We start from the raw sequence: 24,406 nt of genomic DNA, 5'->3' as shown, positions 1-24,406 counted from the left end.
TACAACTGAAATTACAAAGTTTGTAATAATTTGAATTTATTTAAATTTAAATTTAGTTTCATTAATTCTAATTAAATTAATACTTAGAGACCCCATCAAAAGCGTATAAATGAGTCGGTCTAACAGTCCGATGTGTGGTATTCGCTTCTATACCAAACGCTAGTGTTGTGCGCGTGAGTGAAATTTCACTCACACTTACGCACATTCACGAAATGAAAAGTATAAGACTCACGTTCATTCACGATTCACGTGACTTACGACAAGTTCACCTGACTCACCGCATTTTACAACCGGGAATAAGCAAATGTAACTAAATTCAAAGAATATAGTTGGACAGCTAAATTATTTTTATTTATACAGATAATAGACGTCTTCTGCATTCGATTAAGCTCCAAATCTTAATTTTTTTGTGAGCGTAATTTTGCAGAAATTTTGTTCACGCATATTCTCGAACTGATTTTATTTCTCACTCACGCTCACGCACGAACATATTTTATTAAGTCACGCACATTCACGAAAGTTGCTTTGAATCACGCATATCACGTGCACACCTCTACTAAACGCCACCAATTCATTGCGGATCGGTTCAATAAAATAATGACGATTGAACATACATACATTAGTGCAGATTTATACCCCGAAAATTTCAACGTATCAGCTACGCAATGGAAGCGTTATCTCGATAGATAAGACCGCACCGTTTATGATACGAAGTGGCTTTCTACTTTATTTAAGTTTATTTTCATTAGTTGGTGATTTCAAACGGTTCCAATAAGACAAAAATTATAATCGCGGTAAAAAAATAAAAAAAAAAAACTAAAAACCCAAAACTATATTCAAACACAGATCCCCAGAAGGGGGAAATTCAATTTCAGTCCTAAAAGTGTTAAGTTTTAATTTTGTGTGAAAGAAAAAAAACAAAATTTCAAAATGCAGTCCTTCAAAGCTGATGAATTACCTGAAAATCCTCGCGAATCGGCTAATCCTTTGTCGGCTCTAATGTTTTGGTAGGTGACATAATGAACATCATCGATTTTCATATTTTTTGTCGAATCATTGTGATTTGTTGTGAACAGAAAAAATAGATTAGAACTTATCAGTGAACATGTGTTTTGAAAAGGTGGAATTGTTTTTTATTGTGATTTTTTATTGTATCTTTAGCTTTACAATGCCAACATTTTTCAAGGGCCGCAAAAAGGATTTAGATGAAAGGGACCTATACAGGGCCTTGGACGAACATAAATCAGGTAATTTAGAATATGTAGTAATTTGAAACTTCTTAATGTAACACAAATTTTTGAACAAAAACAAATCTAGTGTTAATCGTGAAAATATTTTCAATTTACAAAATATTAATAGGAAATTTAGTTACCAATTAATGCTTGTCATTATATGATATTAATAATTCACATTTATTATTCAAAGCCAATTACCTTATCTCAATATTTTATTTTATTATCGATAAAACTCATATTCTTTTCAGATTATGTGGGCCACAAATTGAGCCATGCATGGGAGGAGGAAGTTTCGAATAGCTGTATCAAAAACAAAGAACCGAGTCTTATCAAGGCCACAATGAAAGTGTTTGGCTTGCGCTATATGTCACTGGGTGTATTAATGTTTCTATTTGAAATATTTCTAAGGTATGTATGTAATTTTACAGACCTTAATTTCAATGTCACTAATATAATTTAATTAAGTTTTGTTTGATTTAATTTCAATTAAAAGTAAGTTTTTATGTTTACGTGAATATACGTGAATATTATGTTTAATTTCAGGTTTACTCATTAGCGTAGCTAGACAGTTTTCCTAGGGGGGGGCTAAAGCCCCCCTAGCTAAAAATTTATAGACTGAACTTATAGGTTCAATTATTGTTTTATTTCATAAAAAAGAATAAAAAATAGACATCAAAATAATATATAATAAAGCAACTAAAAGTAGTTCCACACTTTTCCCAGCAAAAAAATTGGGATTTGTTTTAAAGGCACAACTTTAAAAGCACTTCCAAAAATGTCCTCACAAAGAAGTAATTATATTAACCACACAGGAAGTTTTTTACTTCAGTTTTTTTCATATTTTAATGCGTAATTTTTGTTTTCTTTTTTCAAATAGTTTAAAAAAAGAGTAAGAATAAATAAAATGGTAAAAATTATTCAAATTTTGCCACAAAAATGTTAAATCCATTATAGAAAAATCGATAATTTTTGAAAATATTCAAACAAGCGTTAGAATGCATTAAAAATCATAAAAAAATATAAAAATTATTATAAATTAATGTTTCTTGAAGCTCGAGGTCTTTATAAATATTTATATAATTCTAACAAAAGGTCGACCAAAAATTAAATAAAAATTAATAAATAAAAATTATTTATTTGGGAAAATATCACACAATTTTTTAATTCACATTCAAAACTCTGAATTCGGATCACACCGTAAGAAGTGATGCAAATTTATTGCAACGGCTGTTGAAACGGTGGACATTCGTTCTATGACGAGTTCCTATTACATTCATCGCTTCTCCGCCAATTTTGCACACTTCCGGACCCAAAAAGAACATTTTCACTTCTTTTTTGGCGACGCTCTTTTGCAGCATTATTAAGATATTAATTTATGAAAGAATAGTTTTAATACCAATTACTATTTTTTAATTGAGATGAATAAACCAGACTAAACAATATAATAAAGGAGCTTAACAGCCTGTTTCTGTATGTCGAATGAGCTCTGTCGATCGACTAAAATGGAAACAAACAGCTGAATTTATAACTGTTTCTATGCTGTTTCAGTCGATCGATTGAACTCGTTCGACATACAGAAACAGGCTGTTAGTTATTCAACTAAACCATTCAATAACAGCTCTATTTCATAAATATCAGACTTCAAACATTGCCATCGGCAACTGCTAACACAACCCAAATAATTCGATTGTGCATGAAAGTCTTTAGCGGAACTTTGTGCGGTTGTATATACTTGTTTAATTTTTATAAAAATGTAAAATCGTAAATAGATTTTCAAATTCTGGGGGGGGGGGGCTAAATTTTTTCTGGGGGGGTCTAAGCTCCCTCCCCAGAGGCCTTCCTACGCTTATGGTTTTACTTTTAGTTAAATTTGTTTAAGTTTATGTTTTTGTATTAATTTTAATTTTACTTTAGTTTTTGTTTTAATTTATATCAGTGAGGGTATTGATATTTATATTTTGAAATCTTTCTAAGGAATATAATTTTACAGAATTTTATTAACATTTAGTTAATTGGAATTATTTTAACTACATATTATTACAATATTTATTCGAGCTTATTGGACAAGAAGATTAAGGGAATTGATACAAATAATTTACAGAAAAATTCCAGATGCATATCTCACACGCCTGACTATACATAAGTTTTCGTGTTGTCTAATTCATATTTCCATACTCTTTAGTAAGATGTAATTGTACAGAAATTAATTTTATTTATTTATTAATTAATTTACTTAAGAATATCTCCGTTTATATGGGGGCTATACGTAAAAGTGACTGATATGGACCAATTTTTGCATGGTTGATAGAGACCATATACTAACACCATGTACCAAATTTCAGCCGGATCGGATGAAATTTGCTTCTTTTAGAGCAATCGCAAGCTAAATTTGGGGGTCCGTTTATATGGGGGCTATACGTAAAAGTGGACCAAAATGCCCATTTGCAATACCATCCGACCTACATCAATAACAACTACTTGTGCCAAGTTTCAAGTCGATAGCTTGTTTCGTTCGGAAGTTAGCGTGATTTCAACAGACGGACGGACATGCTTAGATCGACTCAGAATTTCACCACGACCCAGAATATATATACTTTATGGGGTCTTAGAGCAATATTTCGATGTGTTACAAACGGAATGACAAAGTAAATATACCCCCATCCTATGATGGAGGGTATAATTATATATAGCCCCCATATAAACCGATCCCCAGATTTGAACTCCGGAGCCTCTTGGAGGAGCAAAATTCATCCGATCCGGTTCAAATTTGCAACGTGGTGTTAGTATATGGCCGCTAATAACCATGCCAAAATTGGTCCATATCGGTCTATAGTTATATATAGCCGATCCCCAATCGGTTCATAATCATGGTTGCCATTCGAGTCAAAAATAATCTAGTAAAATTTTATTTCTATAGAAAATTTTGTCAACATTTTATTCCTATAGAAAATTTTGTCAAATTTTATTTCTATAGAAAACTTTGGCAAGATTTTATTTCTATAGAAAATGTTGTCAAAATTTTAATTCTATAGAGAATGTTGTCAAAATTTTAAATCTTTTGAAAATTTTGTCAAAATTTTATTTCTATAGAAAGTTTTGTCAAAATGTTTTTTCATTTCATGTTAGCCTGATACCGAAACAGGCAATTGACGTCCAAATGCATTATATCTAACTATACAATTATTTTTCGAGCTTTATGGACAGATATAGATTAATGAACATGGTTAATAGAGCCATTGAAAAGAAAACGCCAGATACAAATCTATACACGCCTGGACTGTACATGTTTCGGTTCGGGCGAATGAACCTTTCCACAGCCTTTAGTATAGATCTGGCTGGGAGAGATAACTCAATTTTGGGCCCTTTATGCTAACTCCTTATGGAGAAAACATTTGGGAAATTTCCTCTTACAAATTGAATCATCTTTTCTCCCACTGTACATCATCTTTTCATATAACTTACAAGTCCCATAATCTTATTTTTATTTCGTTTTGTTACATAGTAATGCAACAACATGAAATTTATTTTTAGAAAGCTAATTTGTTAGAATTCACCTAAGTAGTGAACAGTCGAACAATGCTTATTGTTTCTACAGTCAACTACAACAACATGTGACAACTTACAGATATATCTGAGGGCTTTATATAACTATAGACCGATATGGACCTAGTTAGGCATGGTTGTTAACGGCCATATACTAGCACAATGTACCAAATTTCAACTGACTCGGATGAAATTTGCTCCTCCAAAAGGCACCGGAGGTCAACTCTGGGGATCGGTTTATATGGGGGCTATATATAATTATGGACCGATGTGGACCAATTTTTGCATGGTTATTAGAGACCATGTACTAAAACCATGTACCAAATTGCAGCCGGATCGGACGAAATTTGCTTCTCTTAGAGGCTCCGCAAGCGAAATTGGGGGATCGGTTTATATGGGGGCTATATATAATTACGAACCGATGTGGACCAATTTTTGCATGGTTGTTAGAGATCATATGCTGACACCATGTATAAAATTTCAGCCGGATCGGATGAAATTTGTTTCTCTTAGAGGCTCCGCAAGCCAAATATGGGGGCTAGATATAATTATGGATCGATGTGGACCACTTTTTGCGTGATTGTTAGAGATCATATGATGACACCATGTACCAAATTTCAGCCGGATCGGATGAAATTTGCTTCTCTTAGAGGCTCCGCAAGTCAAATCGGGGGTTCGGTTTCTGTGGGGGCTATATATAATAATGGACCGATGTGGACACATTTTTGCATGAATGTTAGAGACCTTATACTAACACCATGTACCAAATTTCAGCCCGATCGGATGAAATTTGCTTCTCTTAGAGGATTCGCAAGCCAAATTTGGGGGTCCGCTATACGTAAAAGTGGACCGATATGGCCCATTTGCTATACCATCTGACCTACATCAATAACAACTGCTTGTGCCAAAATTCAAGTCGATAGCTTGTTTCGTTCGGTAGTTAGCATGATTTCAACAGACGGACGGACGGACGTGCTCAGATCGACTCAGAATTTCACCACGACGCAGAATATATACACTTTATGCGGTCTTAGAGCAATATCGATGTGTTACAAACGGAATGGCAAAGTTAATATACCCATCCCATCCTATGGTTTAGATTACATTAGAATACAGTATAAGGATCAGAGAAGATAACGGCTAAGATTTAGACGAATCTCCCACATATATGTGTCTCCAAAAACGTTTGAATAAAATCACACTAAGGCTTAAGTTTACTAATTAATTTAGGTTACGTATAGCGGCAGACCCATATTTCAGGCTCACTTAGACAGTAGTGAACTTCTCTTTTTATTTGCTTTCCTTTCAGATGTTCCCAACCGTTATTTCTTGGAGCGTTGGTGGCTTTCTACGCTGACGCGGATAATGCCACCGATCAGGATCAAACAAATGCATATCTCTATGCATTGGGTGTCATCTTGACCAGTGCCGGTAGTGTTATCTTCATGCACCCCAATATGTTGGGCATCGTACATACCGGAATGAAGATTCGGGTAGCAATTTGCAGTATGATTTATCGCAAAACCTTACGTTTGAGTAGAACAGCCTTGGGTAATACCACATCAGGACAAGTGGTGAATTTAATTTCAAATGATGTCGGCCGTTTGGATACATCAGTGTTGCATTTACATTTCATATGGATAGGTCCTTTGGAACTCATTATTGTGTGCTATTTTATGTATGAACAGGTGAGTGAGATGTCATCAATGAATACCATAGACTTTCCTTCAAGCCATCGCGAAATCTTTACAGATTGGTGCCTCTGCGTTTATTGGAGTTGCTTGGCTACTTTTGTTTGTCCCTATCCAAGGATACTTGGGCAAAAAGACTTCTGTGCTACGTTTGAGGACAGCTCTCTGTACCGATGAGCGAGTTCGAATGATGAATGAAATCATATCGGGTATTCAGGTCATCAAGATGTATGCCTGGGAAATCCCATTCGGCAAAATGGTCAATTATGCTCGATGCAAAGAAATGAAAGCTATCCGCTATGTGAACTATATTCGCGGTATAATGGGCTCATTCATTATGTTCCTCAGTAGGATATCAGTTTTTAGCAGTTTAGTGGGTTATGTTCTACTGGGACAATTGCTAAATGCTGAGAAAGCTTTTGTCATCACGGCATTTTATAGCTTACTAAGAACTACCATGACTGTATTTTTTCCCATGGCTATTGGTCAAATCGCAGAAACTTTGGTGTCGTTTAAGAGAATTCAAAATTTTATGCTTTTGGAGGAGACACAGTTAGTGGAGAAAAACAAATCGGCCATGAATATTATTCCTGCTATAACCGCGGAAAATTGTAAAACTGTGGAGTATTTGGAAAAACCATTGACGAAGGATCCAGGAGTTGTTCTAACAAATCTAACAGCCAAATGGGATACAAAAGCTTTGGAGAACAATTTGGATAATGTATCATTGGAATTTAAGCCCAAACAATTGATAGCAGTTATCGGAACAGTTGGTTCGGGAAAATCTACGTAAGTTTTTGAAATGTACAATAATTTTAGTCAAATATAAGCACCGTAGTCGAACAAATAACAGCAACATTTTGATGTTCGCATGAAGCCTAAATTGAATATCTGTTTGTGGAATAGAAAATAAAAATCATGATGGTTATATACCACAAACGGATGCATATTTCTTTGTTCGTTCAGCTGTTTCGCAATTTTTTAAAGTCCCCAAGTTGGTCAAATATCAAATTTAGATGTCAATTAATCTGTACAAGTTACTATCCCTATTCCAAGGTATGATTATAGGTAAGCCTCCGCAAAATTCTGTAACCTATATTTTGATTACTGGTAACCATAAAAGGAACGATTTTTACGCAGCTAACTTAGCATTTTTATATCTGCGGCAAAACTGCAAGTAATAAGTTTTTGATTACTCGTTATCTGGAGGAATCACTAGTGTTTATCCAGTTTTTACTGGGATGCAAAGAAATAGAACATCATCCACCAGGCTTTGTATAATGTTTGATTCTTCTACAACACATCGGGAAATCACCAGATTATCTAACACTTTGGCCAAAGTGTTCCTTTAAGCCTACAGCAAGATTTACTGAAGATCGATTTTACCAGTCATTGAGTTGGAGTTGGACGCCACAAATCCATTTGAAGATAAGATGAACTTTGTACCGTCAATGTCAACCGGACTCGACAGTCATCTGCAACTTATACAAACTCCAGAATAAATTGCAGTTAAAGTAAATTCGAACTCTTTTGATACCTTTTTCGACAAGATTCCAAAGCACACAAAAAATTTTTTTTCTGATTCAATCGGGAAATTAATTGATCCAATTATTTTTTAATTGAAATGTCTTCAATCACAGAAATGATAATATCAATTAAAAACAAGTAAGAAAAGTCTAAAGTCGGGCGGGGCCGACTATACTGTATCCTGCACCCTTTGTAAATCCAAATTTTCGTTACTATATCAAATCCGTCAAATGTGTTGGGTGCTATATATAAAGGCTTTTGTCCTGACTCCATCTGAACAAAATTTATAATCTATAGACTTAACATTTAAGTCGGCTAATGCCCTGGGATGGTACACTATGTTAGTAAAAAACAAGTAAGGAAAGTCTAAAGTCGGGCGGGGCCGACTATATTATACCCTGCACCACTTTATAGATCTAAATTTTCGATACCATATCACATCCGTCAAATGTGTTGGGTGCTATATATAAAGGTTTGTCCCAAATACATAAATTTAAATATCACTCGATTTGGACAGAATTTGATAGACTTTCACAAAATCTATGGACTCAAAATTTAAGTTGGCTAATGCACTAGGGTGGAACACAATGTTAGCAAGGAAAGTCTAAAGTCGGGCGGGGCCGACTATATTATACCCTGCACCACTTTGTAAGTCCATATCGGGCGAAAGATATATATGGGAGCTATATCTAAATTTGAACCGATTTCAATAAAATGTAGCACACTTGATTACACTACTAATTGTACTCCTAGTGCAAAATTTCAACCAAATTGGGCCAAAACTCTGGCTTCTAGGACCATATTAGTCCATATCGGGCGAAAGTTATATATGGGAGCTATATATAAAACTGAACCGATTTCAATCAAATTTGGCACACATGACTATACCAGGAATTGTACTCCTTGTGCAAAATTTGAACCAAATTGGACCAAAACTGTGGCCTTTGGACCATATTAGTCCACATCGGGCGAAATATACATGGAGCTATATCTAAATCTGAACCGATTTCAATCAAATTTGGCACACATGACTATATTACTAATTGTACTCCGATTGCAAATTTTCAACCAAATTGGGCCAAAACTCCGACTTCTGGGGCCATATAAGTCCATATCGGGCGAAAAATATATATGCAAGCTATATCTTAATCTGAACCGATTTCAATCAAATTTCGCACACATGACTATACTACCAATTGTACTCCTTGTGCAAAATTTCAACCAAATTCGGCAAAAAAAACTTGCTTCTGGGGCCATATAAGTCCATATCGGGCGAAAGCTATATATGGGAGATATATCTAAATCTGAACCAATTTCAACCAAATTTGACGCGCATAGCTAAAATGCTAATTCTACTCCCTGTGCAAAATTTCAATTAAATCGGAGTAAATGATTGGCCACTGTGGTCATATGAGTGTAAATCGGGCGAACGATATATATGGGAGCTATATCTCAATCTGAACCGACTTCAATAAAATTTAGCACACTTGACTGCACTACTAATTGTACTTCTAGTGCAAAATTTCAACCAAATTGGGGTAAAACTATGGCTTCTGGGACCGTAGTAGTCCATATATGGCGAAAGATACATATGGGAGCTACATCTAAATCTGAACCGATTTCAACCAAATTTGGCGCGCATAGCTAAATTGCTAATTCTACTCCCTGTGCAAAATTTCAATTAAATCGGAGTAAATGATTGGCCACTGTGGTCATATGAGTGTAAATCGGGCGAACGATATATATGGGAGCTATATCTCAATCTGAACCGACTTCAATAAAATTTAGCACACTTGACTGCACTACTAATTGTACTTCTAGTGCAAAATTTCAACCAAATTGGGATAAAACTCTGGCTTCTGGGCCGTAGTAGTCCATATAGGGCGAAAGATATATATGGGAGCTACATCTAAATCTGAACCGATTTCACGGGCACGCATAGCTACAATGCTAATTCTACGCCCTGTGCAAAATTTCAACTAAATCGGAGTAAAAAATTGGCCTCTGCGGGCATATGAGTGTAAATCGGGCGAAAGCTATATATGGGAGATATATCTAAATCTGAACCGATTTCAACCAAATTTGGCACGCATAGCTGCAATGCTAATTCTACTCCCTGTGCAAAATTTCAACTAAATTGGACCAAAACTCTGGCTTTTAGGACCATATTAGTCCATATCGGGCGAAAGATATATATAGGAGCTATATCTAAATCTGAACCGATTTCAATCAAATTTTGCACACTTGACTAAGTGTTATGTTTGTAGAAAATTTCAAGCAAATCGGTATAAAACTCTGGCTGCTGGGTCCATATTAGTGCATATCGGGCGAAAGATATATATTGGAGCTATATCTAAATATGAACCGATTTCTTCCAAAATCAATAGGGTTCTAGTCTGACCCAAATTAGGAACATATGCCAAATTTGAAGGCGATTGGACTTAAATTGCGACCTAGACTTTGATCACAAAAATGTGTTCACAGACAGACGGACGGACGGACAGACGGACATGGTTATATCGACTCAGGGACCCACCCTGAGCATTATTGCCAAAGACACCATGTGTCTATCTCGTCTCCTTCTGGGTGTTGCAAACATATGCACTAACTTATAATACCCTGTTCCACAGTGTGGCGCAGGGTATAAAAATGTCTTTCCGTTCGTAAAACATCGAAATATTGCTCTAAGACCCATAAAGTATATATATTCTGGGTAGTGGTGCAATCCTGAGTCGATCTAGTCGCGTTCGTCCGTCCGTCTCTTGAAATTATGCTAACTTCCCTACGAAATAAGCAATCGACTTGAAACTTGGCAAAAGTAGCTGTTATTGATGTAGGTCGGATGGTATTGAAAATGGGCCATATCGGGCCACTTTTAGCTATAGTCCCCATATATGTTAAACCGACCCACATATTTGGCTTTGGAATCTCTCAGGGAAACAAATTTCATCCGATACGGTTGAAATTTGGTACGTGGTGTCAGTATATGGTCCCTAACAACCATGCAAAAGTTAATCCATATCGGTCCATAATCATATATCGCCCCCATATAAACCAACCCCAGATTTGACCTCCGGAACCTCCTGGAGGAGCAAAATTCATCTGATCCAGTTGAAATTTGGTACATTGTGCTAACAATGGCTGGCTCTCTAATTACTACGCAAAAGTCTATATCGGTTCGTAGTTATTTGTAGATTTCACTATATATACGGGTCAAGAACCTTTATGTCTATTATATACGACGTATGGAATAACTTACAATTTAGAAGACGATGTTAAGAAGTTTTAAGAAACCTTACAATCGGTAAGTATAACCACAACCCAAGTAATTCGATGTGGATGGCAGTCTTTAGTAGAAGTACGCAATCCATGGTGGAGGGTAGATGTGATTCGGCCTGGCCGAACTTACGTCCATATATACTTGCTCTGATTATAACCCTATGATTATTTTATGGATTCTGTGCTCTCGAAGAATTCTTTAATTTGTTTGCATTTTACTCCTGTCAATCGGTTAAAGTTCGGGAAGTCTGGCAGTCGAAAGCTTCCCACCCCACAGTCACTACTTAAACTATCATTGACTACAAAAATGTCTTGAGGTCCATATATCCCGTCATGACCCCAACAGTCCTACTAATCGTGCCACTTCTCTTTCTTATTTCGTCCTCATTGGGATTTCCCCATATGATCTTCGCGGTCTTTCCTATGGCTTCACTGTCCACAGTTCAGCATTTCCTCGTTTTGTCTACGTCTTTATCTCTAACCGAGTAGCCCCATAAGGTATTTTCCTTTTTTACCTCTTGGACAGAAACAATATCAATTTTTATTCGTCTTTTTGGGAGTCTTAATTATATCCTCAAACTGTCTTGTTTAGGTTGTAAATGTTATAAGTCAGAAGTTGCAATTAATATTTTTTAACATAATTAATATTTTTTTAACATAATAATTGAGCACAGCCAATTAATTTCCATTTTTTTTTTTGCTTTTTCAGTTTAATACAGACCATATTGGGTGAATTACCTCCAGTTTCGGGAACGATTTCGGTAAATGGTACCGTTTCGTATGCATCTCAAGATCCTTGGCTCTTCACTGGTACAGTGCGTCAGAATATACTATTTGGTCAACCCATGGATAGAAGACGCTATAATATAACGGTGAAAAAATGTGCCTTAGAAAGGGACTTTGAATTGCTACCGTATGGTGATAAAACCATAGTAGGAGAACGTGGTGCCTCTTTGTCAGGTGGTCAAAAGGCTAGAATTAATTTAGCTCGTGCTGTTTATCGTCGAGCTGATATCTATCTACTGGATGATCCTTTGAGTGCTGTTGATACTCATGTTGGCCGTCATCTGTTTGATCATTGCATGCGTAGCTATTTGCAAGATCATATTGTGGTATTGGTAACACATCAATTGCAATTCATTGAAGAAGCTGATCTTATTGTAATTCTGGATAATGGTCATGTACGAGCTGTGGGCACATATGAATCCATACGTAGAAGTGGTATAGATTATGCCCAAATGTTGTTACACAATGATAACAGTGAGAATGAGGAAAATAATGAGAACATGGAAGATGAAGTGGGAGATTTGGAGACAAGGAAACGTAGCATTAGTAAAATAAGACAAAGACAAATAAGTGTTTCTTCAGTAGCTTCCACCGCTGAGTCTGTACAACAGGAAGAAGCCCCCAGACAAATCCAAGAAACCCGGGAACAAGGGAAAATTGGCTTCAAGCTATATCGCAAATATTTTGGAAGCAGTGGCAGTTATGTAACCGTGGCATCCATTATATTCTTTGTCGTTGGAGCCCAAGCTTTAGCCTCAGGAAGTGATTTTTTCTTGTCCTACTGGTAAGTGTTTTTTTTATCAATTTCAAGTTAATATTCGCTATTCATGAAAACGAATCTTTCTCCCTCTTTAGGGTCAACAAAAATGAAAATAAACTCCATGAATTAAATGAAACCGATATACAAACAGATCCCATAGATATATACATTTTTACCGCCCTCAATATCGGTGTGGTGATATTCTCTTTGATACGTAGTGTGTTATTCTTTAACATGGCCATGACATCTTCAACTAAAATGCATAATGATATGTTTTTGGGTGTTACACGAGCTGCCATGTATTTCTTCAATACCAATCCATCGGGACGCATTTTGAATCGTTTCTCTAAAGATATGGGTCAAGTGGATGAAATTTTACCACAAGTCATGATGGATTGCATACAAATCTTTTTAGCCTTGTTGGGTATTGTTGTGGTGCTGTGTATAGTGAATCCTTGGAATATTCTCTTTACTGCAATACTGATGATCATCTTCTATTTCTTGAGATCTTTCTATTTGAAAACTTCGAGGGATGTTAAACGTTTGGAAGCTATAAGTAAGTACTGATATTAATATATTCGAGTGGTACTTACGCAAGTTTTCTACCTGTACTAGAATTGAGCATACTAAATGTTGCAAAAGTGTCCACTCTATTGTGTCGGAAGATAAGATTACAAATATCACTTATTCCGATGCAAGAAATTCTCAAATTTTAAATGATAGAAGATATTTGTATGTGCAAAATTATATTATGGCTCTATGACAAAATGACAAAATCGACTGATGAATTAATAAGAACTTTGTTTATTATATGTTACACTCCACCATAGGATGAGGGGTGCATTAACTTTGTCATTCCGTTTGTAACACATCGAGATATTGCTCTAAGACCCCATAAAGTATATATATTCTGGGTCGTGGTGAAATTCTGAGTCGATCTAAGCGTCCGTCTGTTGAAATCACGCTAACTTCCGAACGAAACAAGCTATCGACTTGAAACTTGCACAAGTTGTTGCTATTGATGTAAAGGGTGATGCGGTCAAAATTTGGCCAAGTGAAAACGCGTGTAAATCGGTGAAATCGTTTATTTAAAAAATCAAATTAAATTTCTTTTTCAAGTTCAATTAGTATAAAATTCAGGAAAAATATTCAGTTAGGCTTTCGCTTTTCCAAATCTGAATTGCCGGGCCTCACGCTTGACACCTGCCATCAGATTTTGTACAGCCACCTTGTCCACCTTCTTCGCCGCAGAAAGCCAGTTTGCCTTGAACTGCTGCTCGTCCTTATCAGTTTTTTGGTCTTCTTTAGGTTCCGCTTGACAATAGCCGAGTATTTCTCAATTGGCGGAGCTCTGGCGTGTTAGGAGGGTTCTTGTCCTTGGGAACCACCTGCACGTTGTTGGCGGCGTACCACTCCATGGCCTTTTTCCGTAATGGCAAGATGCCAAATCCGGCCAAAACAATACGGAACAACCTTGTTTCTTCAGGAAAGGCAGCAGACGTTTATTCAAACACTCTTTCACGTAAATTTCTTGATTGACTGTCCCGGAAGCTATGTAAATGCTGCTTTTCAAGCCACAGGTACAGATGGCTTGCCAAACCAGATATTTCTTTGCGAACTTTGACAGTTTTATGTGCTTGAAAATATCTGCTACCTTTCCCCTTCCTTTTGCCGTATAAAACTCCTGTCCCGGAAGCTGCTTGTAGTCGGCTTTGACGTAGGTTTCGTCGTCCATTACCACGCAGTCAAGCTTCGTCAGCATCGTCGTGTACAGCCTCCGGGATCGCGCTTTGGCCGTCGTATTTTGTTTATCATCGCGATTTGGAGTCACTACCTTCCTGTAGGTCGATAATCCGGCTCGTTTTTTGGCTCGATGCACGGTTGTAGACGATACACCCAGCTTATTTGCGGCATCTCGGAGAGAAAGGTTAGGGTTTCGCTTGAAACTACCGCCAACTCTCTTTGTCGTCTCAGCGGCTTCCGGTTTTCGATTTCCCCCCGATCCAGACTTCCTGGCTGTCGACAAACGTTCCCCAAACACGTTAATTACATTTTTAACGGTTGTTTTGTCAACTTTTAGCGATTTTGCCAGCTTTGCGTGCGAGTAGCTCGGATTTTCGCGATGCGCGAGCAAAATTTTGATACACTGCTCTTCTTGCTTGGACGGCATTTTGACAACTGAAGAGTGAATTCCAAAATCCAAATAGGAGCAACATTCTACACACACACACCTTCAAAATAAGGGGTGTTCAGGTTTTTTAAATGCAAAATTGAAAGAAATACGTCAAGTTTATATTGACCAAATTTTGACCGTATCACCCTTTAGGTCGGATGGTATTGCAAATGGGCCATACCGGTCCACTTTTACGTATATGTTAGTTCTAATTCATATTGGTAACTTTGAATTTTTATGGTTAAACTCGAAAAGGCAGGACTGAGATAGCCTCATTAGCGTAGCTAGACAATTTTCCTAGGGGGGGCTATAGCCCCCCTAGCTGAATTTATAGACTGAACTTATAGGTTCAATTAATGTTTTATTTCATAAAAATGAATAACAATATAGGCATCACAATAACTCGACAATTAATTTATAATAAAGCAACTAAAAGTAGTTCCACACTCTTCCCAGCAAAAAAATTGGGAGTTGTTCTAAAGGCACAACTTTAAAAGCACTTCCAAAAATGTCCTCACAAAGAAGTTAATTATTTTAACTACACAGGAAGTTTTTTACTCCATTTTTTTTTCATATTTTAATGCGTTATTTTTTGTTTTCTTAAAAAAAAGTAAGAATAAATAAAATGGTACAAATTATTCAAATTTTGCCACAAAAATGCTAAATTCATTATAGAAGTTTTTATAGAATTTTTGAAAATATTCGAGGGAAAGCGTTTCAAACAAGCGTTAGAATGCGTTAAAAATCATAAAAAATATGCATTTTTTTGTATATTTATAACAAAATTTTTTAATTCACATTCAAAACACTGAATTCGGGTCACACCTTAAGAAGTGATGCAAATTCATTGCAACGGCTGCTGAAACGGTGGACATTCGTTCTATGACAATTTCATATTACATTCATCGCTTCTCCGCCAATTTTGCACCACTTCCGGACCCAAAAAGAACATTTTCACTTCTTTTTTGGCTACGCTTTTTTGCAGCATTATTAAGTTATTAATTTATGAAAGAATAGTTTTAATATCAATTACTATTTTTTAATTAAATTGACTAAACCAGACTAAACAAAATAATAAAGGAGCTTTAGTTATTCAACTAAATCAAAAGTGCAACCACAGCTTTATTTTATAAATATCAGATTTCAAACATTACCATCGGCAACTGCTGCCACAACCAAAGTAATTCGATTGTGCATGAAAATCTTTAGCGGAACTTTGTGCGGTTGTATATACTTGTTTAATTTTTATAAAAATGTAAAATCGTAAATAGGTTTTCAAATTCTGGGGGGGGGGGGCTAAAATTTTTCTGGGGGGGTCTAAGCCCCCTCCCCAGAGGCCTTCCTACGCTTATGGATAGCCTTTGTATTGCCACGATATCGATATGGTAAATGAATACGAACCCACAGATTTCAGTGCCTGTTTAATGTCTACCATTAAGTTTTGAGTTATCGCTAACAAATTCACGTCATATTTTTCTCTTTTCAGCTCGCTCTCCCATCTATACACATATGGGTGCTTCATTAAATGGTCTTGCAACAATAAGAGCCTTTGAGGCTCAGGATATTCTCATACAAGAATTCGATAACTATCAGGATCTTCATAGTTCTGGCTATTATCTCTTTCTTTCGACAAGTCGAGCTTTTGGTTACTGGCTGGATTGTTTCTGTGTTATCTATTTGGCCATAATCACACTAAGTTTCTTCCTATTCTCTCCAGAAAATGGTGGTGATGTAGGTTTAGCTATAACACAGGCCATGGGATTGACCGGTATGGTACAATGGGGTATGAGACAATCAGCCGAGCTAGAAAATACCATGACCTCAGTGGAACGTGTCGTGGAATATGAAAACATTGAACCAGAGGGAGAGTTAGAATCGAAACCAGAAAAGAAACCACCAAAAACATGGCCAGAGAAGGGTAGCATTACATTCGATGAACTAAGTCTACGTTATTCTCCGGATCCCAAAACTGAGCGTGTTTTGAAATCTTTAAATTTTTCCATAAATTCTTGTGAAAAAGTGGGAATTGTGGGACGAACTGGAGCTGGAAAATCTTCTCTCATAAATGCTCTCTTCCGTCTATCGTACAATGATGGATCCGTATTGATTGATCAAAAAGATACTCGAGATATGGGCCTGCATGATTTAAGATCAAAAATTTCCATAATTCCTCAGGAGCCTGTATTATTTTCAGGATCGATGCGTTACAATTTAGATCCATTCGAAGAATATTCCGATGCTAAGATATGGGAAGCATTAGAGGAGGTAAGATCGTATGTTATTATTTAAATCGTTTATGTATAAATAATTAAGATATTATTTTTGATTTACTTTTATTTAATTTCATTTCATTTAGAAATTTTAAAATATAACAAAAGGGGGAATAATCAATTTAATAAAAATTAAATTAATTAAATTAAATTATTTATATAAATTAAAAAGAAGTATATACGGCCATAAATACGGCCAGATCGAATCTTATGTAACCTCCACCATGGATTGCGTAGAAACTTCTACTGAAAACTGGCATCCAAAATCGAATTACTTGGATTGCGATAACACTTGCCGATGGCAAGGTATCTGAAAACTTACTAACACCGTCTTCTACATTGTAAATTAGTCCACACGGGATATATTTTAAACAAAAAAGGCCGATTAAATACGTTTAGAATTCAGTCCAACTAAATTTTCTATAACATAGAAATAAAATTTTTTTCTAATGAACTAAAATTTAGAGAAAATTTTCTATAGAAATAAGATCTTGACAAAATTTTCTATAGAAATAAAATCTTGACAAAAATTTCTATAAATATAAAATTTTGACAAAATTTTCTATAGAAATAAAATGTTGACAAAATTTTCTATAGAAATAAAATTATTACAAAATTTTCTATAGAAATAAAATTTTGACAAAATTTTCTATAGAAATAAAATTTTGACAAAATTTTCTATAGAAATAAAATTTTGACAAAATTTTCTATAGAAATAAAATTTTGACAAAATTTTCTATAGAAATAAAATTTTGACAAAATATTCTATAGAAGTAAAACTTTGACAAAATTTTCTATAGAAATAAAATTTGGCAAAATTTTCTATAGAAATAAAATTTTGACAAAATTTTCTATAGAAATAAAATTTTGACAAAAGTTTCTATAGAAATAAAATTTTGACAAAATTTTCTATAGAAATAAAATTTTGACAAAATTTTCTGTAGAAATAAAATTTTGACAACATTTTCTATAGAAATAAGGATATATATACCTTATGGTGTCTTAGAACAATATTTTGATGTGTTACAAACGGAATGACATAGTTAATATACCTCCATCCTATGGTGGAGGGTATAAAAATAAAGCAGTTAGGAAGTATTACATTTAATTCAATTAGTTAAAATAAATTTAACAATAAATAATAAAAATAAATAACTAGAGATAAACTTATTTAATTATACCCTGCGCCTCACTGTGGAACAGGGTATTATAAGTTAGTGCATATGTTTGTAACACCCAGAAGGAGACGAGGTAGACATATGGTGTCTTTGGCAATAATGCTCAGGATGGTTCCCTGAGTCGATATAACCATGTCCGTCTGTCTGTGAACACATTTTTGTGATCAAAGTATAGGTCGCAATATAAGTCCAATCGCCTTCAAATTTGGCACGTGTTCCTTTTTTGGGTCAGAATAGAACCCTATTGATTTTGGAAGAAATTGGTTCAGATTTAGATATAGCTCCCATATATATATTTCGCCCGATCTGCACTTATATGGACCCAGCAGCCAGAGTTTTATACCGATTAGCTTGAAATTTTGCACTAGGAGTGCAATTAGTAGTATAGTCATGTGTGCCAAATTTGATTGAAATCGGTTCAGAATTAGATATAGCTCCCATATATAGCTTTCGCCCGATTTACACTCATATGACCACAGAGGCCAACTTTTTACTCCGATTTAGTTGAAATTCTGCATAGGGGGTATAATTAGCATTGTAGCTGTGCGTGCTAAATTTGTTTGGAATCGGTTCAGATTTAGATATAGCTCCCATAAATATGTTTTTCTGAATTCGACAAAAATGGTTAAAATACCAACATTTTCCTTGTAAAATCGCCTCTGCTTAGTCGAAAAATTGTAAAACTGACTGTAATTTTCCTTAACTTCAAATACATATATATATAGCGATAAATCATAAATAAACTTTTGTGAAGTTTCCTTAAAATTGATTCAGATTTGAATCTTTCCCATATTTTTTTTACTAACATTGCGTTTCGCCCTAGTGCATTAGCCGTCTTAAATTTTGAGTCTATAGAATTTGTAGAAGTCTATCAAATTCTATCCAGATCGAGAGATATTAAAATGTATGTATTTGGGACAAACTTTTTATATATAGCACCCAACACATTTGACGGATGTGATATGGTATCGAAAATTTAGATCTACAAAGTGGTGCTGGGTATAAAATACTCGGCCCCGCCCGACTTTAGACTTTCCTTACTTGTTATACCCTCCATCATAGGATGGGGGTATATTAACTTTGTCATTCCGTTTGTAACACATCGAAATATTGCTCTAAGGTCCCATAAAGTATATATATTCTGGGTCGTGGTGAAATTCTGAGCCGATCTAAGCATGTCCGTCCGTCCGTCCGTCTGTGGAAATCACGCTAACTTCCGAACGAAACAAGCTATCGACTGGAAACTTGGCACAAGTAGTTGTTATCGATGTAGGTCGGACGGTATTGAAAATGGGCCATATCGGTCCACTTTTACGTATAGCCCCCATATAAAGGGACCCTCAGATTTGGCTTGTGGAGCCTCTAACAGAAGCATATTTCATCCGATCCGGCTAAAATTTGGTACATGGTATTGGTATATGGTCTCTAACAACCGTGCAAAAATTGGTCCACATCGGTCCATAATTATATATAGCGCCCATATAAACCGATCCCCAGATTTGGGTTGCGGAGCCTCAAAGAGAAGCAAATTTCATCCGATCCGGCTGAAATTTGGTACATGATATTGGTATATGGTCTTTAACAACCATGCAAAAATTGGTCCACATCGGTTCTTAATTATATATAGCCCCCATATAAACCGATCCCCAGATTTGGCTTGCGAAGTCTCCAAGAGAAGCAAATTTCATCCAATCCGGTAGTAATTTGGAACATGGTGTTAGTATATGATCTTTAACAACCGTGCCAGAATTGGTCCATATCGGGCCATAATTATATATAGCCCCCATATAAAACATTCTCCAGATTTGACCTCCGGAGCCTCTTGGAGGAGCAAAATTCATCCGATCCGGTTCAAATTAGGAACGTGGTGTTAGTATATGGTCGCTAACAACCATACCAAAATTGGTCCAATCACACAAAAATTGACCCACATCGGTTGATAATCATGGTTGCCACTAGAGCCAAAAATAATCTACCAAAATTTTATTTCTATAGAAAATTTTGTCAAAATTTTATTTCTAGAGAAAATTTTGTTAAAATTTTATTCGGTTCATAATAAAATTTTCATCATTGTCAAAATTTTATTTCTATAGAAAATTTTGTCAAAATTTTATTTCTATAGAAAATTTTGTTCAAATTTTATTCGGTTCATAATCATGGTTGCCACTCGAGCCAAAAATAGCCTACCAAGATTTTATTTCTATAGAAAATTTTGTCAAAAGTTTCTTTCTATAGAAAATTTTGTTAAAATTCTATTTCTGTAGAAAATTTTGTCAAAATTTTATGTCTATTTTGTCAAACTGAATTACATACGTATTGGATCGATCTTTTTTGATTAAATATATACCACGTATGGACTTACATACAATTTATAAGATGGTGTTAGGAGGTTTTAAGATACCTTGCCATCGGCAAGCGTTACCACAACTTAAGTAATTCGATTGTGGATGGCAGTGTTTAGATGAAGTTTCTACGCAATCCATGATGGAGGGTACATAAGCTTCGGCCTGGCCGAACTTACGGCCGTATATACTTGTTTTTAATTAATTTATGTAGTTATTAATTACTTATAAAAAAGTTAAATCAACTAAATAATATCAAATTTAATTTAATTAATATGAAATAAATAAATTATTTAATTAACAATAAAAATTAATTAAATCAGTAAAGTAAAACTAAATTTAATTTAATTATTTTCAATAAAACTTTTTAATTAAATAAACAAAATTTAATATTATTTAGTTTAATTTAATTACTTAAATATATAAATAAAAAACTTAAAAGAGTTAAGAAGTATTATATTTCATTTAAGCAATTCAAATCAAATAATTTAATTTAATTATTTAATTTACTATTAAAATTATAAAATCACTAACATAAAAATAAGTTTAATTAAATCAGTTTCAATTCAAACATGTAATTGTTTAATTTACTTAATAGATATAAATTAGTTTAATATATAAATACATATTATTTTACTTATTAAATATATAATAAATTAATTATTTAATCATATATTTTAATTAAATATTTCAAATAATTGTTTTTTTTTTAGCTTTTTATTAATTAATATTATTTATCTTAAATTAAATTCAATTTAATTAAATAGACAATAAAAACAATAAATTTAATGGAGTCACCTTATTTCTATTTCTTTTCAGGTGAAACTAAAGAATGTGGTTACCGATATGCCCAATGGCATTCACGGTATAATTTCCGAAGGTGGCACCAATTTCAGTGTAGGTCAACGCCAATTGGTATGTCTTGCCCGAGCCATTCTGCGTGAGAATCGTATACTTGTTATGGACGAGGCCACTGCCAATGTGGACCCCCAAACCGATGCCCTCATCCAAACAACCATACGCCATAAATTCCATAACTGTACTGTTCTAACCATTGCCCATCGTTTGCATACCGTTATGGATTCTGACAAGGTTTTAGTAATGGATGCTGGCCGAGCTGTAGAGTTTGGTACACCCTATGAACTACTAACCCAATCTAAGGAGGGTGTATTTCTTGGTATGGTTAAGCAAACGGGCAATGCTACCTTTGAGAGTTTATTTAAAATTGCCCAAAAGGCTCATGAGGATAATTTGCTTGGTAAAAAGGATCTGTGAAGGAAAGTTCCGCACACACACAAACACACTTATTTATTATTACAGCCCCACTAAGTGCCGTGACTTGACAAAGGGGGGAAAAGGAAATCCGCGAAAATAACAAAACAAAATTTGCATAAAAATAAAATAAGATGGGATTTTTGTTAAGCGAATTTTCTTTCGCTTTTCCTAGCCGGTTTTATTCATATATATATATATATATTTTTTTTTTAATTTTTGTTTTCGTATACCATTAAACATTCAATTTATTTAGACTAAGAATTGACTCAAGAGTTCAGTTGTAATGAACGACAACACACAACTGTTAGAAATAAAAATAATTTTAGTTGACCTTTCTTTTGTAAATAGCAAAGAAATACCTAAAGGGTGATTTGTTAAGAGCTTGATAACTTTTTTTTAAAAAAAAACGCATAAAATTTACAAAATCTCATCGGTTCTTTATTTGAAACGTTAGATTGGTCCATGACATTTACTTTTTGAAGATAATTTCATTTAAATGTTGACCGCGGCTGCGTCTTAGGTGGTCCATTCGGAAAGTCCAATTTTGGGCAACTTTTTCGAGCATTTCGGCCGGAATAGCCCGAATTTCTTCGGAAATGTTGTCTTCCAAAGCTGGAATAGTTGCTGGCTTATTTCTGTAGACTTTAGACTTGACGTAGCCCCACAAAAAATAGTCTAAAGGCGTCAAATCGCATGATCTTGGTGGCCAACTTACCGGTCCATTTCTTGAGATGAATTGTTCTCCGAAGTTTTCCCTCAAAATGGCCATAGAATCGCGAGTTGTGTGGCATGTAGCGCCATCTTGTTGAAACCACATGTCAACCAAGTTCAGTTCTTCCATTTTTGGCAACAAAAAGTTTGTTAGCATCGAACGATAGCGATCGCCATTCACCGTAACGTTGCGTCCAACAGCATCTTTGAAAAAATACGGTCCAATGATTCCACCAGCGTACAAACCACACCAAACAGTGCATTTTTCGGGATGCATGGGCAGTTCTTGAACGGCTTCTGGTTGCTCTTCACTCCAAATGCGGCAATTTTGCTTATTTACGTAGCCATTCAACCAGAAATGAGCCTCATCACTGAACAAAATTTGTCGTTAAAAAACCGGATTTTCTGCCAACTTTTCTAGGGCCCATTCACTGAAAATTCGACGTTGTGGCAGATCGTTCGTCTATTCATGATGAAATGTCAAAGCATACTGAGCATCTTTCTCTTTGACACCATGTCTGAAATCCCACGTGATCTGTCAAATACTAATGCATGAAAATCCTAACCTCAAAAGAATCACCCTTTATTTAAGTTTTTGCCTCGTTTTTTTTTTAAGTTTTAAATTAAATTTGGAAATTGTTGTGTAATAATTTTTTTATAAATACATTATACAGTATAGATGGATAAGTGAAATACAAAAAACTATTATAAAAACTTTTTATTTTATCAATGTAGTAGATTTAAGGTAAGCCATACAATGCACAGTGCTTCGATATTCATGAAACAAAAAAACAATGCCAATAAAGGAGCAATTCAAGCTTCAACTACGGATTGCAAATATTAAAATTCTCTACAACGGGGATGAAAATCGTGAATATAGGAAAGTCTGGGGAAAATCATCTTGACTAGTTCAATGCCAGTATCGAGCAAACATCAAAAAGTTTTCAGCGGTGGATTACAAATGTGAAGAAAAAAAATTGGTGCAGGGTATAATATAGTGGATCCCGCCAGACTTTAGACCCTGCGTATTTTTTAGTTCTGAATTAGTATCACATTGTTACTACATAAATTCTAACCCTCTCATCCTCCACCATGGATAGCGTAGAAACTTCAACGAAAGACTGTCATCCACAATCGAGTTAGTTGGGTTGTGGTTGTTGTTGTTGTTGTAACAGTTTATTGTGATCTCATCCATTTCATGTTATACGCTTGGTACATTAGCTTGTTGGCAGATCAAGGAACTCTGCGACTAAGGTGGGGTGTGTCCAGAGTGATCTGGTGGTAAGTCGGGTTGGTTTGGCTGGGCAAGAGAAAAGATGACGCGTGTCGTGTGGCCCTTGGTTGCAAATTGGACAAACGTCAGCTACGCTGCTATCAATCACCGATAAGTAGGAATTGAGGCGGCTGCACTTGCCTGTTCTTAATTGGGCCAAAACTACCCTAGTCTGCCGTGGGAGGTCTCTTTCCTCCGGTGCTATGGGCGGTGGTCGGACTCCAAGAACAGGATTAACCTTGTAGCTTCTCACCGCTTCAGCTACAGTATCCTCATGAATCCTGTTCAAACCTGCCTGGTACGCTGCTTGATCTAGAGGCTCTCTTTTATAGCGCTGGATCTCGTGCTCTAGATTATGTATAT

The 24,406-nt window shown here is 35.3% G+C and overlaps 1 protein-coding gene across 1 annotated transcript; it reads left to right on the top strand.

Annotated features, from left to right (window-relative positions):
• The first annotated feature begins 766 nt into the window (after positions 1–766).
• On the top strand, positions 767–23,594 carry LOC142238787 (putative multidrug resistance-associated protein lethal(2)03659). The gene is made up of 9 exons (XM_075310511.1): positions 767–1,007; positions 1,162–1,247; positions 1,484–1,643; positions 6,088–6,466; positions 6,531–7,258; positions 11,985–12,845; positions 12,917–13,377; positions 16,481–17,259; positions 21,604–23,594. Exons 1-9 carry the CDS (start codon positions 931–933, stop codon positions 22,057–22,059), a joined length of 3,987 nt encoding a protein of 1,328 aa, XP_075166626.1. The 5' UTR covers positions 767–930; the 3' UTR covers positions 22,060–23,594.
• The last annotated feature ends 812 nt before the right edge of the window (positions 23,595–24,406 follow it).

The sequence above is a fragment of the Haematobia irritans genome, chromosome 5, assembly GCF_050003625.1.
Source record: "Haematobia irritans isolate KBUSLIRL chromosome 5, ASM5000362v1, whole genome shotgun sequence".
NCBI lineage: Eukaryota > Metazoa > Arthropoda > Insecta > Diptera > Muscidae > Haematobia > Haematobia irritans.
This window is presented reverse-complemented; position numbering and strand designations above follow the sequence as displayed.